Source organism: Geospiza fortis, unplaced genomic scaffold, assembly GCF_000277835.1.
Source record: "Geospiza fortis unplaced genomic scaffold, GeoFor_1.0 scaffold284, whole genome shotgun sequence".
Classification (NCBI taxonomy): domain Eukaryota; kingdom Metazoa; phylum Chordata; class Aves; order Passeriformes; family Thraupidae; genus Geospiza; species Geospiza fortis.
The window spans coordinates 112,813-126,691 of NW_005054508.1; the positions used below are offsets into that span (position 1 = coordinate 112,813).

Sequence of the window (13,879 nt, forward strand, 5' to 3'; positions counted from 1 at the left end):
CCTTGCCAGACCTACCAGGGTGCCACACAGAGTCCCAGTCTGATGTGGGACTTGGCTTGGGGACACAAGGCATCATCTTTGGAAGGAAGGTCATATGACAGAGTTATTTCTTTGCTAGTCCCAAACTTACATCCGCACTGACCAAACAACGTCTGTATTGACATTTAATTTGGGGGTGCATGAGTGTGGGGATTTGATTTGGCTTCAGGCAGGGTCACCCAAGAGTTTTCAGAAATACTCTCTTTTATTCATAGATTGAATTGGTTGATTTCATTATTATTAAGTTAACAATCTCCCAAAAGGGAGCCTCCACCTCCCAGAGCACAGAATGGCTTGTTTGATTCCCTACCCTGCACCAGGGCAATGTGACTTCCTTGGAAAACCCCACGGATTTGGGTCAGAAAACACCAGGACTGGTAAAATTTTCCCTGCAACTTTCAAAGCCAAGAGGAAACATAGTGGTGGTGATGGCTGGCTGTGGGAGGGGGAAAGGAAAAGTGCTCTATTTGGTCTTCCCTGCTGGGGCAAAACCAGGAGGATCCGTGGGTTATTTACACTGGATTGAGGGCAACCCAGAAATTCCTTCCAGGAAAACAGTTATTTTTTTTCAGCCTTTGGGAAAGACAAGAGCCTAAACACAGTGCTTTCCATCAGAGAAAACAGCATCCAGGAGATGGGGCAAAGCCAATGTCACCAACACCCGTGTGGGGAGCAGCTGCCCGACCCCTGGAGGAGATGCTGGGCACAAGGGGGTGGTTTTCAGTTATCCAAAACTCCAAAAGGGAATTACCTCGGACTGAGGGAGGCCGGAGGATGCTCCTGCTGCCGAGCCCCTTGGCGGTGGGGAAGGGCAGGTTGGGGATGGCCGCGTAGGCCTGCGGTGCGTAGAAGACGGGGGCGCCCAGGTAGGCGGTGGCGGGGTCGTACAGGTGGCCCAGGGTGTAGGTGTAGTCCCCCTGCAGCACCGGGGCCCTGCCACCCGTGCCACGTGTGTACCTCACGTAGCTGTCCTTGTCCACCGGCTTGGCCAAGGTCACCTCGATGGGGGAGCCATCCAGCACCTGAGAGAGTAAGGGACAAGAACAGGTGGGAAATGATACCTTGAGGTTTAGCTTTGTTTTTCCTTTGTTTTGATTTTGTGCTGCTTGGGTGTGTGGGTCTGGGTTTCATGTAAGGGGATGGTGAGCTCTCTTCACAGAGTTGGTAGACGCAACAATGCCTTCTCTAGCCAGGGACCCAAGAACAGCCAGATCTCAGGCCCAAGAGTATAAACAATGTGGACTGAAGAGAGAAAATGAGAAGGATTGGACATCCTGGGCTGGGGCTGTAATTGGACAATTAGTTCCAATATGCTAATGGACCAAAACTTATACAAATGTGAGATCTTGGGACCAAGCCCTCCTTTGCTTCCATCTTGGAGCCATCTGGGCAGCAAATTCTGCTCTCCCCTGCTTCTGCCTCTCCTGGGCCAAGCAATGTGATACTCACCCTTGAGTCAGAGCCAAAGCCGTGGCTCTGGTACTGCCAGGGTGTGGCCTTTGAAGGCCCTTCAATAAATGTCCCTTTATTCCCCTTAACTCTGTCTAGCCTCTGTTCCAGCTGTTTAAGGCAGCAGGGGAAGTGGTTAAAAGTGCTTGATGGAAATCCAACCTATGGGGGAGCTGCCCCCACATCCTAACGGGATGGGAAGGTGGAGGAAACCACCCCAAAAAAAAGCCCTGAATCTCCTTCACAAGTGGAGGCTTAACCTGAGAGTGCCCAGCCCTGGCTCCAGCTGGTAGAGGATCCTTCAGCAAAGCCTTTAAAAGGCTTCACTTCCCTGCAAAGCAGCTCGTAAGGCAGCGAGATTCCACGTGCTCCCGTGGAGAACAGCAGGGGCACTAAAAATAGGAGCGGGGTTAACACCTCTTTGGGAACAGCTCTGGCTTTAGAGTGAATTACATGCAGTGCAAGAAGGGCTAAATTCAGCAGCCTCCTCACAAATCCGCATCTGAACTCGGAGCAGATGTTTGGGCTGACCTCGTTTGTCCCACTTTGCCATTCACACGCTGCCCTGCCAGTGTTTTTGTTGGCAGTCTGGAACAAGGATGTGAGTGTGAGCCAGGGGGGGATCCTAACCCCTCCTTTCCTAGTTCTTCTTTCAGCTTTTCCTGTTTTTTTTTTTTTCATCTGAGCAGTGAGCTAGAGCAGGGCAAACACTTAGCACAAATCCAAGGAGCCAAAATGAATCGTTTGTGTACAACAGAGCTGCTGAAAAACAAATTCAGGAGTATAAAAGCAACCAGCAAAGAGCAAATTGGGATAACACCTCCAGGAGGGTTTTGGAGCTAATAAAGCAGGTGGCTTTGTGTAATATACTGCACTGTAAGCTCCAGGAATTAACATTTACAGCAGCTTTTACCTTCCCATTCAAGGCTTTCATGGCCTCCACTGCGTGTTCTCTTTTATTAAAGTGCACAAAGGCGTAGTCTCTAATTTTCTTTACTCTCTCCACTGCACCTGTGGAAAACATTGGAATATTACTGGGAAGTGGGGATTAGTCAGAAAACAGAGATCTGAAAGAGTGGCTCTGTCAGGTTATGAGCCCCTGGAGAGCAAAGGCTGAGCAAGGGTAGAAGAACAAGAGGTCAGTGTCCCCTCACCTCTTTGGATGCATATTCCAGAGGAAAATCAATATATAACGGCTGTAGCGTTTCAAGGCAAACTAGAAGGGTTTGGGGTCAGACACCAGTAAGATTCCCATTAAACTGGAGCAGTTTTCTCCTGTCCAAACCATTCTCTTGGACACTGCCTTTGGTCTTGTGTCTCCCTCCTGTGACAGCCCATGTCCCAGCTGTGGGAACATCCCCCAGTGATCCCCATCTCCCCGCTTTTGTATGTGCATTGGAGGCAGCTTTTGCCATAAAACAAGGAGGTTTTTCTCCTTGGCAACCAGCTCAGGATGTTCAGGAAGAATGAACAGCCAGCCCTGCCCAGGACAGAGCAGCCCAGGGCACTGGGATGGGCTGGGGCTGATGGGGCAGCAGGTCTCTCCCTAAGAAACAGCCTTTCCCATGGCAGTGGGGCTTCTCTAGATGCCCCAGTTCACCTGGACATGGCTCCAATCAGGCTCTGCAGCTGAGGGTTGGCCCTCCTGGGATGGGGCTTGGGCTGGACAATCTTTCTTCCAGCCTGAATCTTTCTTACATCCAATTTATCCCAAGTAATTCAAATGCAAATGACTTCTTGTTCTTTTCTAAGTCCATCCCCCACAGTTTTGTCTTTCCCCTCTCAGCTGCTCTGCTGCCAGGAACTCATACTCTGCACTGAGGAGTCTGTCTCCAAAATAACCCCACCAGTCCTGCTCCCCATGGCCACAGCCTTCAGCCATTTCCTTAATTCCTCATCTTCCCTGCTCCTGTGGCTTGGGAAGCACAACATCAGCCAGCGCAGCCTCCTGCAAAACCCCCAGAAATATCCTCTGGAAACATGGCTAAGGGAAACTGAACAGCTCTTCTGTTGGCTTCTTACCTCCTAAAGCTGAACAGGTGCATAGGGAAATGCCATATTGCCACAAAAAGCATGTAGTCAGAAAAAATGCAGGAGGAAACAAATTTCTTTGGTGTTCAGGGGAGTCATTAGGAGCTGCAGAGGGCTAAATGAGCCTGTCCCAGCCCACAACCCAAGCAGGCTGCACGTCTTGGAAGGACACAGGGGTGGTAAAGTAGCACTTTGTGTCCTTCTGGGACAGAGGATGATTTTCCAAGCCTGAATTTACGGGCGTTATATGCTGATGCTTTGTGTACAAGTGGAAGCTTTAATGAACTCGCTGTGTTTTGAATATCCCCCTTCTGCCTGCTGGAGAGCATTCCAGGACACCAATCCTGAGCCAAAAATTCTGCTCTCCCCTGCTTCTGCCTCTGCTGGGCCAAGCAATGCGATACCCACCCTTGGGTCAGCTCCATGGAGGAGGAATTTCCTTGGGATTCCCAGGGAGCAAGGGCAGGGCTTTTCAGACAGAGCTCTGCAGAAGTCATCAGGCTGTGAATTTGGCACAGATTTAAGGGGTGCTACTTGTGCTGTGTCCCAACTGAGCATTCCTGGTGCTGTCTGTGGAGCCCTCAGAGATGTGGCAATTGCTGTGTCATTGGAAGCTCTGGATCATTTTTTATTGCATGATTTGTTGATGTCAATACAGCTTCCTAATGCCCTGGATCCAAGGTAATTTCAGCTAAGTAGTGCTGAAATGTGGCTGAATGAGTGAGGCAGAGAACCATGGCAGGGCAATGAATCATTTCACATCCTCGCTGCCTTTTTTGATCTCACTGTAACTTAAACTGCATTTTCTCTCTCCAAAGCTGGAAGTTTTGCTGCTCTAATGCACCCATTCCTGATTTTAGCCACCAAAATCAAAGCTGTCCATTAAAAAAAATTAAATTCCAATGTGAATGCTGAAATGATAAAAGGAAAATGAAAGATGATGCAGAAGTTGTGCTGTTATAGTGGAAAAGTTCTTAGGAGTAAAGCAGATGACTGTTACCAAAGTGTCAAAAGGCCACAAATGTGTTTCTGGGGAGTGTGAGCTTGCTCAAAGCTCGTGAGCAAAACTGGGTGAATAAAAGAAGGAAACAGTTCAGAGAGTGGGATAACATAAATTTAACTCAGGAGTAAAATGGGTTCTGCAACAGCTCAATGGTGGCTAAAACTGTGAGCCAGAAATGCTGGAAGAACACAAGAAAAACTCATGAAGACCTTTGCATTGCAGCCTAGTCCAGAAAAAGGCATGAAATGAGAAGTTAGAGGAAGAAAACTGAAGCTCTGCAGCGTATTTGAAAAAATTAATAGAAGGAAGCTAACAGGAGTGAGATGAAAGGAGATTTCCCATTGCCAAGCATCAGTTCCTAATGCCTAATGGACTGTGTGGCTTGCTGAGCTGCAGAAAAGGGTTATTTTTACTTTGTTGGTTTTGGGTGGAATTTCCTAAAGCTGCAGCAACTCAGAAGTAAAATCTCCTTTGAAAGCCAGCAGGATTTTTATTCCCAACTTATTTTTTTTTTATTCCCAACTAATTCTCCCTGCTTTTTTTGAAAAAAATCTCACCCTAAGTGCATGTAAGATGTGCCACAAAGGAATATTGAATTAAATGGAAAGCACTAATTATTCACCAATTTACATGGGGACTGGGGGGCATGTATGAAAATGAGTTCAGAATTTAGATAGCTCAGATAAAAAGGAGCTATGTATTAAATCACTCTATTTTTATCACCATCCCTTGCCACAGAAGAATGCTGAAGTCATCCAGCTGCTTCACCAACTCTTATTTAGAAAGACTAAATGATTCCAAAGCATTTTGAGGACACAGGGCAACCCCATGCAGCATTTTGGGTCTCTTCCAGTTGCCAATCACCCTCCTTCAAGGTGGCTGTAGCTGGGAATTTAGCAGCCTTTAATGGGATGGCATTTCGGGTGGGAGCCTTCAGCCCCAGGACAATTTTTGTGGCATTTCACACAAACATTTGACAGCAAGAAAAACCCGGCTATTTTTATCTCTTGTGGCATTTTAGGAAGGCAGAAACATTTCCATTTGTTTAGGAGGCACAGCTCCTACCTGGTTTGATGCTGTTGAACTCCTTCTCTATGGTCTCCTCGGTGGTGGAGAGCATGAGGTTCCTCACGTAGAGGATCTTCACTGAGGACATGGTGTCCTCATCCACCTCCACCTCTGGCTCTGCCCAGTCCACGGCAATGGGGTGTCCCCACAGCTGGATCCTTCCTTTAAGGGAACAAGGCATGGTCAGTGCTGGGGGGCTTTGCTTCCTCTTGCTCCTGCTCACGCTCTATTTCACAGCAGAACAGGCCAAATTCTACAAACACAACCCAAAAAATACCTTCCCAGCTCTGCCTTTCCAAAGGTCACACTTGGAATGGCCTCCTGCAAATACCTTTGGAACCCCCAGAACTGAAAATGTGGAATAATTCACTTTAAACCTGCATTTCCTGGAGCGCTCCCTAAAGGGAAATATTTTAATGCACTTATAAAAATCCCTTTTTGGCCAGCAAAGTTTCATTCCCTCGATACCAGAACAGGGATCCTGAAGTTCCAGTGGGATGGCATGAAACAGCAAAAGCAAGGATGTCTCTCTGTGTGTTTGAATTTATTTGGGGGAAGCTACAGCAGAAGAAAGGAGGGACACAAAAAGTCCTGATGCATAAAACAGGGTGTGGATGTGCAGGATAAACCCAGGGGCTCTGTGTACACTGGACTGAGCTGCTGAGGGGCAGGGAAGAAAAAAAGCAAATAATTCACATTGCTGAATGCTGATGATGCAGTTGGGTTGGTGTCCCCACTCCTCGAGGCTCAGCTCCAGATGTGAGACTTTCACTGAACTCCAGGGGAATTTCCAGAAGTCCATATTTCTGTCTGTCTGCATGTCTAAAAGGTTGCCATTTTAGATTTGCCATTAAATTTTGGTTAATTGATTTATTTTGGTCAGATTTATGGTTCTGTTGCGCTTACAGAAAATTCTATTGAATTGTATTAGAGGTGTTAAATTGGTCAATTTATTAATAACTACTGGTGTTGATTAGATATTGTTCTGAATAATAAACCATGATTAGATATTGTTATGAATAATAAACCATTTAGATCTAAATTGTTGAGCCAGTCTGAGGCTGAGATTGGCAAGGAGGTTTATTCTGTCGGGACTCAACCCTTGGAATCCTTCACTTTTTTCCTCCTCACCTTTTTGCCTCCCTGGTCTCCACATGAATCATTCTAATCTGATAGTAACCAGAGTAATCTGATTGCTTTGTCTGATATTTCTTTAATTGCTTTAATCTGATATTTCTTTGTCTGCTTTATCTGTATAATAAGTAATAGAGTGACCCTTGCCATCAACCCTGTCATAAATTTATATTAAACCTGCTTTTGCCCAGACCTTGCTGGTGATTTTTTGAGTGACCTAAGCCACACATTGGCAGCTGAGGGGACAAAGAAAATCCTGCAAAACACTCTAAAAAGGCATCTCTGCTTGGACAACCCATTTAAGAAGGGGTGGGAGCTGTGAAATGAGAGGGTGAGGATAGAATTTGGAGGCTTGTTGGAAGAGTAAATGATCAAACTAAATGGGAAGGTGCTGTTCCCTTAGAATCCCTCGGGAATGAGCTGGGATTTGTGGAGTGAGGCTGTTCTGTGCCCCTTTCTGAGTTGCTGTTTTCAGTCCAAGGGTGAAAATCATGAACTGGTTGACTTGGAGCAAGGAGCTAAGCTTGGTGCCTCTTGCTGGGAGTCAGTCTATCTCCACCCTCTTGTTTAGCCAGAGACAGGAGAAAATTTAAATTTTTCAATGAAAACCCTCAATTTTTGAGCACTTTCTCTACAAAGCTCCCTCAAAAAAGCAATGAGTTTCAGTTTAAAGGAAGCATCTGATAATGATATTCAATCTCACATCTGCTGGAGACACATTCAGCTCTGGCTTGAAACTTTTTTCCAGTTCCTGCCTTACGTTTGAGGCTTCAGAAGACTCTGGCTCCTGCTCAGGCCTTTGGAATTCCCTAAATTGTTTACTGAGACGTCCCTAAACTGGAAACCCCTCATGCATTGCACATGTCTGCTCAGGGCTCCTCAGTTCCTTCCATCTGTCTCACTGTCTTTGCTCAGGATTTCAAGTGCTCTGCCTGTTTCTGTCTTACTTTTCCTCATAAAAATAATGGGAAATTCGTGCTGGAGCACAGAATGTGCTCCCACCATCAGGGAGATGCTTAAGCTGAAGAAGAAAATGCAGAATGAAAGGAAAATTTGTCAGTGTGATACATCTCCCAGTAGAAAAGAAAATTCAGTGCTCAAAATCATGCTCATTTTTTTACACAAGAAGAAAAAAATAATTAAGTGATACAGGGTATTTAATGTATAAAACAGGTGAAAGAAGGTGGTTCTGAACAAATCTCAAACCCCAAGGTTTGTTGGATGCCTTCAGCAGCCAGTGTGTTCAACAAAGCAGTGCAGAAGGATAAGAAAGCAAGAGAATATTGGTGAAATCCCTGCAAATGCACTTAATGTGGAGTGACCTCTTCACCTAATACCTGCTAAACCTCTCTCTCCTCCATAACGGTCTTTGGCTGTCTCCCAGTGCTGAATTTCATAGATGTACTCTAAAGCAATTCCTCATTCCAATTTTTTTTGCCAAAATATCAGTTTCCAGTTCATGCTCCAGCCTGAATCTGCTCTTGGATGCTTTCCTGAGCGATTCTCCCTTTGAGAAATGTATTTGTAAGGAATTTTGAAAACTTGATAGAAAGTTTACACAGTTTTGTACATCTGTATGTAAACACTGAGATAAGGTATGTTGACTTAGGAAGGTCATGGAATAGAGATGATATTGTTGAGAGATTGAACTAGAAACAAGTTTTAATAAGTTCTAAAATATGTAATAAGTTTTAAAAGACTAGATATTTTAGAACTGTGAAAGAGGTATTGTAGTAAGACTGTTTCGGGTAAAAATATAGGTGATTGGTGTTAGAAGTATTAGCAGTATTGTGTAGCAACTGTTAATAGGTTGAAAAATTACCTATTTATTTACTACCTAAAATTACCTATTTACTACCTGCAATACCTATTTATAAGGTATTACAACTAGGAAATAGTTTAGTTTCTGATGGAATGGTGTTAAGTTTTATATTTCTTATGTCTCACTTTTTATCAAGACTAATCATGGAATAAAATCTTTTCAAACCCTTCTCAGTTACCCCATCTCTGTAAAAGCTGGAAAACCCAACACTTCCTGAGAGGCCAGAGATGAGTCTCTATTTTATGTTCAACCCAAGACAAGCACAGGACCAAGCAGAGCTGCATGGATACACACACAGCCAAATCCACCTGGCTGGGTTTCCAATAAACCCAAGCTCCTGAAGGACAACCAGGGATCAGTCTCTATTTTATGTTCAACCCAAGACAAGCACAAGACCAAGCACATCCCACAGCAGAGCTGCATGGAGACACACACAGCCAAATCCCTCTGGCTGGGTTTCCAATAAACCCAAGCTCCTGAAGGACAACCATGGATCATCAGCACTGCAGGAGCTGCAGTGAATCCTCCCACACCCCATAGTGTGTTGGGAGAACTCCTGCTCTGGGTGTCTGTAGCAGAAAATTTCTCTCTGAGGGCAGAAAACCCAGCCAGGTCCACTTTCTTGGATTCCTGGGTCCCACAGAGATGTTGCCACCACACCCCAGAGGTGAAGCCACCCTTCCCCACCCCTGCTGACCTGGGAGCAGCTTCCTCCTGGCCATGGCTGCTGCCCGGTGGCTCTCGTACTCCACGAAGGCAAAGCCCCTGTTTTTGGTTTTATCGGCCGCACTGGGGTAGACGATGACGTCCACGACGCCGTCTGTGACCTTCTTCATCTCTGCCAGGATCTCCTCCCTCTTCTTGGTTTTGGGGATGCCCCCCACGAACAGGCGGCAGTTGTCCACGCTGGCACACACGCCCAGGAGTCTCCCGTTCCTGGAACAAGGGAGATGCTTGGTCAGGAGCCAAGAGAGGGGAAGGTTAAAGCAAAGCCCCTCTTCTGTCCCCAAACACGAGGCCAAGCACGAGGCTTCGGTGTCAGCTGCTCTTTGGGATATTCCAGTGGCCTTGCTCAATGCAAAAGATGCCACTCTGCTAAACCTGACATCAAAGTCAGGCAGCACAGCTGAAATGAAGGACTTGAGGGAGAAACCACAGCCAAATTTTGGTTTTCCTACTTGAGGTTCTCCCTCTTGCTGCCACCAGGCAACTGCACCCCCCCCAACCCAGATCCTTGTGTTGTCACCAGCGGCTTGTGGCTTCCCACTCCCCTCGTGACTGAGGTTTTGGGGGAAGAAAATCCCTTGTCATGGAGAGGCACCATTTGAGGACTCACCAATAGACTCATCAATCGGCCAACTTTTGTGCAGACCCCAAAAAAAAAACTTCCTTTGTTCACCTCTTTGGGGTCAAAGTGCCTCTTATAGGCCTGGAGAAGTGCAAAACTTCTTTAGAGGAGTCCTTGGAACCAGGGAAGGAAGTGGAGGAGGTGGAGGTGGATGAAGCCTGATCCCTAAGACCTTCCAACCTCTGCTGCAAAGGACATCTCCAAGGCCTCCATGTTCCTTGATCCACTCAAAGCAGTTCACAACCCATCACTTTTTTAATTAAAAAAGCCATACAACTGCCAGAATGGTTTATCCCAAAAGCTTTTTAAGCAAAGGTATCAACTCATCCCACTTTGAACTGGCAAAAAACATTTAGTGAGGTTGAACTACAACCAACACGTATTAATGGGCCCATCTGTTGTTGATTTCTGGGTGTTTTGTTCCCTCAAACATGAAGGCTTTTTCTATTCCTTTCTATTAGGAAATGTCACTATTTGCCAATTGGTTTCCATCCTATTTCACCATTTTTTGCAATTGCTCCATCTACCAAAACATATCTGCACAATCTGTCACGAGGGAGACTGTGAATAGAATAAATCAACAACAAACAACCTGAGGGGAACATAATAAACAGCACTGGTTAGGGGAAAGTTAATTTGATCCAAAGCAGAACATTTTTTTCCCAATGTTCTGATAGATTTTGGTGTTGTTGATGGGTTTATTGTGAACAACAAATTTCCTGTTGGTTTTAATGAGCAGTGACTGCACAGGGAGACAGGAGGAGATTTCCCCTCAAAACACAGGGATCTAAATAACTTTGCTCTGAACTGCCAGGAAAAATATCCCTTACATGCCAAAATAGATGGATACATATGATTTAAAGTTTCTTTGAAGGTGTTTTTGCCTTGCTTACCTGATTTCATAATTATTGAGTGTCTTTATTGCATTCTTGGCCTCCTGTTTATTGGAGAAGGTCACAAAGGCGTAGCCCCTGTTGTTGCCATTGAAGTCCATCATCATCCTCATCTCATAGATTTTGCCAATCTGCCAAGTGAGAGAGATTTGTCAGCAAGGTGGGAGTGGTTAGAGAAGACTGGAATTTTAAAGACTGGAATTTTAAAGTTCCATGGGCAGGGACACCTTCCATGGACCAGACTGCTCCAAGTTCTGCCCAGCCTGGCCTTGGAATCCGCTCAGTTCAGCCCTGAAATGCAGCTCTGACCATCAGCAGCTGATCAGCTGCCACCCAGCCTCACCTTTTCACAGAGGGGGATAAGTTCATCCTCAAAGAGGTCTCGGGGCAGTTTCCCAATGAAGATCTCACAGCCCCTCTCTGGTGGAGGGCCGTCCCAGCCTGGTGGTGGTCCCCCATATTTCCTCTGCCCGTTTTCCTGCCATGGGGGAGAAGAAAAGAAAGGTTCAGCTATCGACTTTTAAACGTGGATCAACCAACCCTGTCTCTGGGAATGATCCTTGAGGCAGACAACCTCCTTCCCTTCAGCTCCTCATGGATTCAGTAGGGATAACACAGCGTCCTGCTGCCAAGGCTGGGATACTTTAGAAGTCCAAGTGCAGACAGTCAGTAACTCCCTGGAAAATGGAAATCCTCCTGGCTCAGGCAGGGGAATCTCTGTGGGCTGTGTGTTAGTTGTGGGCTGGGTAATGGAGCACTTGCAAAATTTATAACTTGATTTCCATCCAGTTTGAGGATGACACCTGCCCACCCAGGAGCTCCTTCTGGCAGAGAGCAAATCTTGGCCCCGGGTAATAGTCAAAGATGTGAAGGCCAGTCAGTATTTCCTTTTTGTCTCTTTTTGCTAGATGAGTGTGTCTCTGTTCTCCTCCCCTATTTTTAATCTCCCTTCCCTTCCCTTCCCTTCCCTTCCCTTCCCTTCCCTTCCCTTCCCTTCCCTTCCCTTCCCTTCCCATACAGTGATTCCCTACTCCCAGAGGAGCTGGGGCTCCAGAAATTTTTCCATTTTTGGCTCCCTGACCATTTCTTTAGCATTTTTGGCTCCCTGACCATTTCTTTAGTCACTTCCCATGCTGGGATTATTCCAGGAAAGCAAATGCCTTGTACAGCTGATTTAAGAGGAACTTAAACAGAGATCCTTACAAGAAAACAGGAATATACCACAAACCCTTTTAGTTTTCTCAAGCCTAGAACAGGCCCTGAATTATCCATTCTCATTCCTGTTTTCCAATGTTTTCAGCAGGGATGGAGTCCTGGGGACATTTGGTTTTGTGTCTGAGATGGTGTATGAGGGAGCACAGCAAGAAATAAACCCTTCCCTAAATTTGGCTTTGTTTGTGGCTGGAAGGCTGCACCTCAACAAACCCTTCTTGACAAGGTGCCTGGAGGGAAAGTGGACATCAGCCACTTGCCAAAAATGAATGACCCAGGTGTGCACTGAGGAAGATGATGTTTGGCTGCATCCACAGACAGGCTGGAAGAAAAATAGGAAAAATTTCCCTAAGGTACAGGGAAATTAGGAGAGGTGGGGGAAAGAGAAAAAGATAAAATAGCAAGGTTGGAATGGAAAAGGAAAGGAGAGAGAAGAGCAAGAAGATGTTGAAGTGTGTGGGGGATTGGGAGCTGAGATCTGTGCTTTAGGAGTGAGCTTTGCCAGATTGACAGTAGGGAAATCTGAACCCCAGGATAACTCCAAGGCCAGGGTGGACAGGGCTTGGATTAACCCGGGCAGTGGGAGGTGTCCCTGCCCATGGCATGGGGCTGGAATGAGATGGGCTTTAAGGAACCTCCCGATCCCTGTGATTCTAAGAAAGCCACAATAAATCTAAGACATACAGGAGTCCCTTATCTTATGGGTCAGGTACAGCAGAAAGGGCACCAAACACAGCTGCTGGCCTGGTCCTGGAATGTGCTTTTCCCCCAGGAATCTCAGGTTGTGCTTGGGGCTGTTGTGCCCTCTAGCGCCATGCAAAACAAGGCAAAGGTCATGGCCTCCACCTGCCTAAAATCCAGTTTCCAGTTCCTTCTTCCAGGATGCAAGGGTAATCACGGCAGTGCCCAGTGCTTTCCAAGGCTGAGCTTGTTTTGGTCATGGTAGCCAAGAAAGGCTTTCTCAGGTGGGTTTAAAGGTCATGCCCAGGCTCCACCTGCCCTAACCACAGGAGGTTTGGATCTTGGAGACCTTGGAGCCTAAACTGGGAGCAAACCTTGGAGCAGGTGAGGCACCTGCCTCCCATGTACCTGTGCAAGGATCTGCACAAAAGGTGATGTGCTGGACTTCCCACCTCATACCTCTTCTAAAACTTTGCTCTGTGGGTTTTTTTCGGTTTTGAGACACCAATCCTGACCTTTCCCAACATTTAGCAGTGCTCAGGCTTGTCCTACCCCCACCTTCATTGTAATTTGCCATCAAGCAAGGAATTCCTTGAGGAAGACGACCCTGCTTTGTGAAAGACAGCAGAGTGATGATCAGCACGGATGTGAGAGAGAAACAGAGCAAAAAGGAACAAACAAGGAGTGATTCAGGAGCATGGATTGGAGGCTGACGCCCCCATTGAAGCTTCAGGATGAAGCACAAGAGGATGGGACTGTGGATTCCTACCTGGATCAAATTATATCCCGTTCGCTGAATTAACGCACGGAGGGCGGCTTCTTTCTGTGTGCCGGTCAATCCATCCCCGGATTTGTGATTTGATTCCATTTGGGAGTGATTATCAGCAAAAAATCAGGTTAATTAGGGGTGCTCACTGCAATCAAATTTAAGATAAATTAAATCAATTAATACGGCTGGGAGGAGAAAGTCCACCCCTCCTGAGAAAGTTTACAGGGTCGCTCTTCATAAATCAGTTATTTCAGAGATAAAACCAAAACAGAACAGCAGAGACCATGGAAAAAGCAGAAATGTCCCCCTTGCTGAATGGAAATAAATAGCATTTAAACCCACAGCCAGATCCTGGGGAGATGCAGAGGGAATTTGTAGCCTTTTGGTGGTGTCTCAGGAGGAAAAAAATATGTAAGTGCCTAATCCTGCA

General features: G+C 46.2%; 1 protein-coding gene across 2 annotated transcripts in view; it reads right to left on the reverse strand.

Moving 5' to 3' along the window:
* The window catches only part of A1CF (APOBEC1 complementation factor), a 20,476-nt gene extending 6,928 nt beyond the window's left edge, over positions 1 to 13,548 (reverse strand). For both annotated transcript variants that reach the window (XM_005428845.2, XM_005428844.2), the window contains exons 1-7: positions 13,450 to 13,548; positions 11,131 to 11,265; positions 10,788 to 10,918; positions 9,244 to 9,482; positions 5,588 to 5,752; positions 2,402 to 2,499; positions 791 to 1,061 (exon numbers count right to left, since the gene is read on the reverse strand). In XM_005428845.2, the coding sequence (XP_005428902.1) occupies positions 791 to 1,061; positions 2,402 to 2,499; positions 5,588 to 5,752; positions 9,244 to 9,482; positions 10,788 to 10,918; positions 11,131 to 11,265; positions 13,450 to 13,548 (1,138 nt within the window). The remainder of the gene's footprint in view (positions 1 to 790; positions 1,062 to 2,401; positions 2,500 to 5,587; positions 5,753 to 9,243; positions 9,483 to 10,787; positions 10,919 to 11,130; positions 11,266 to 13,449) is intronic.
* Between the last annotated feature and the right edge of the window lie 331 nt (positions 13,549 to 13,879).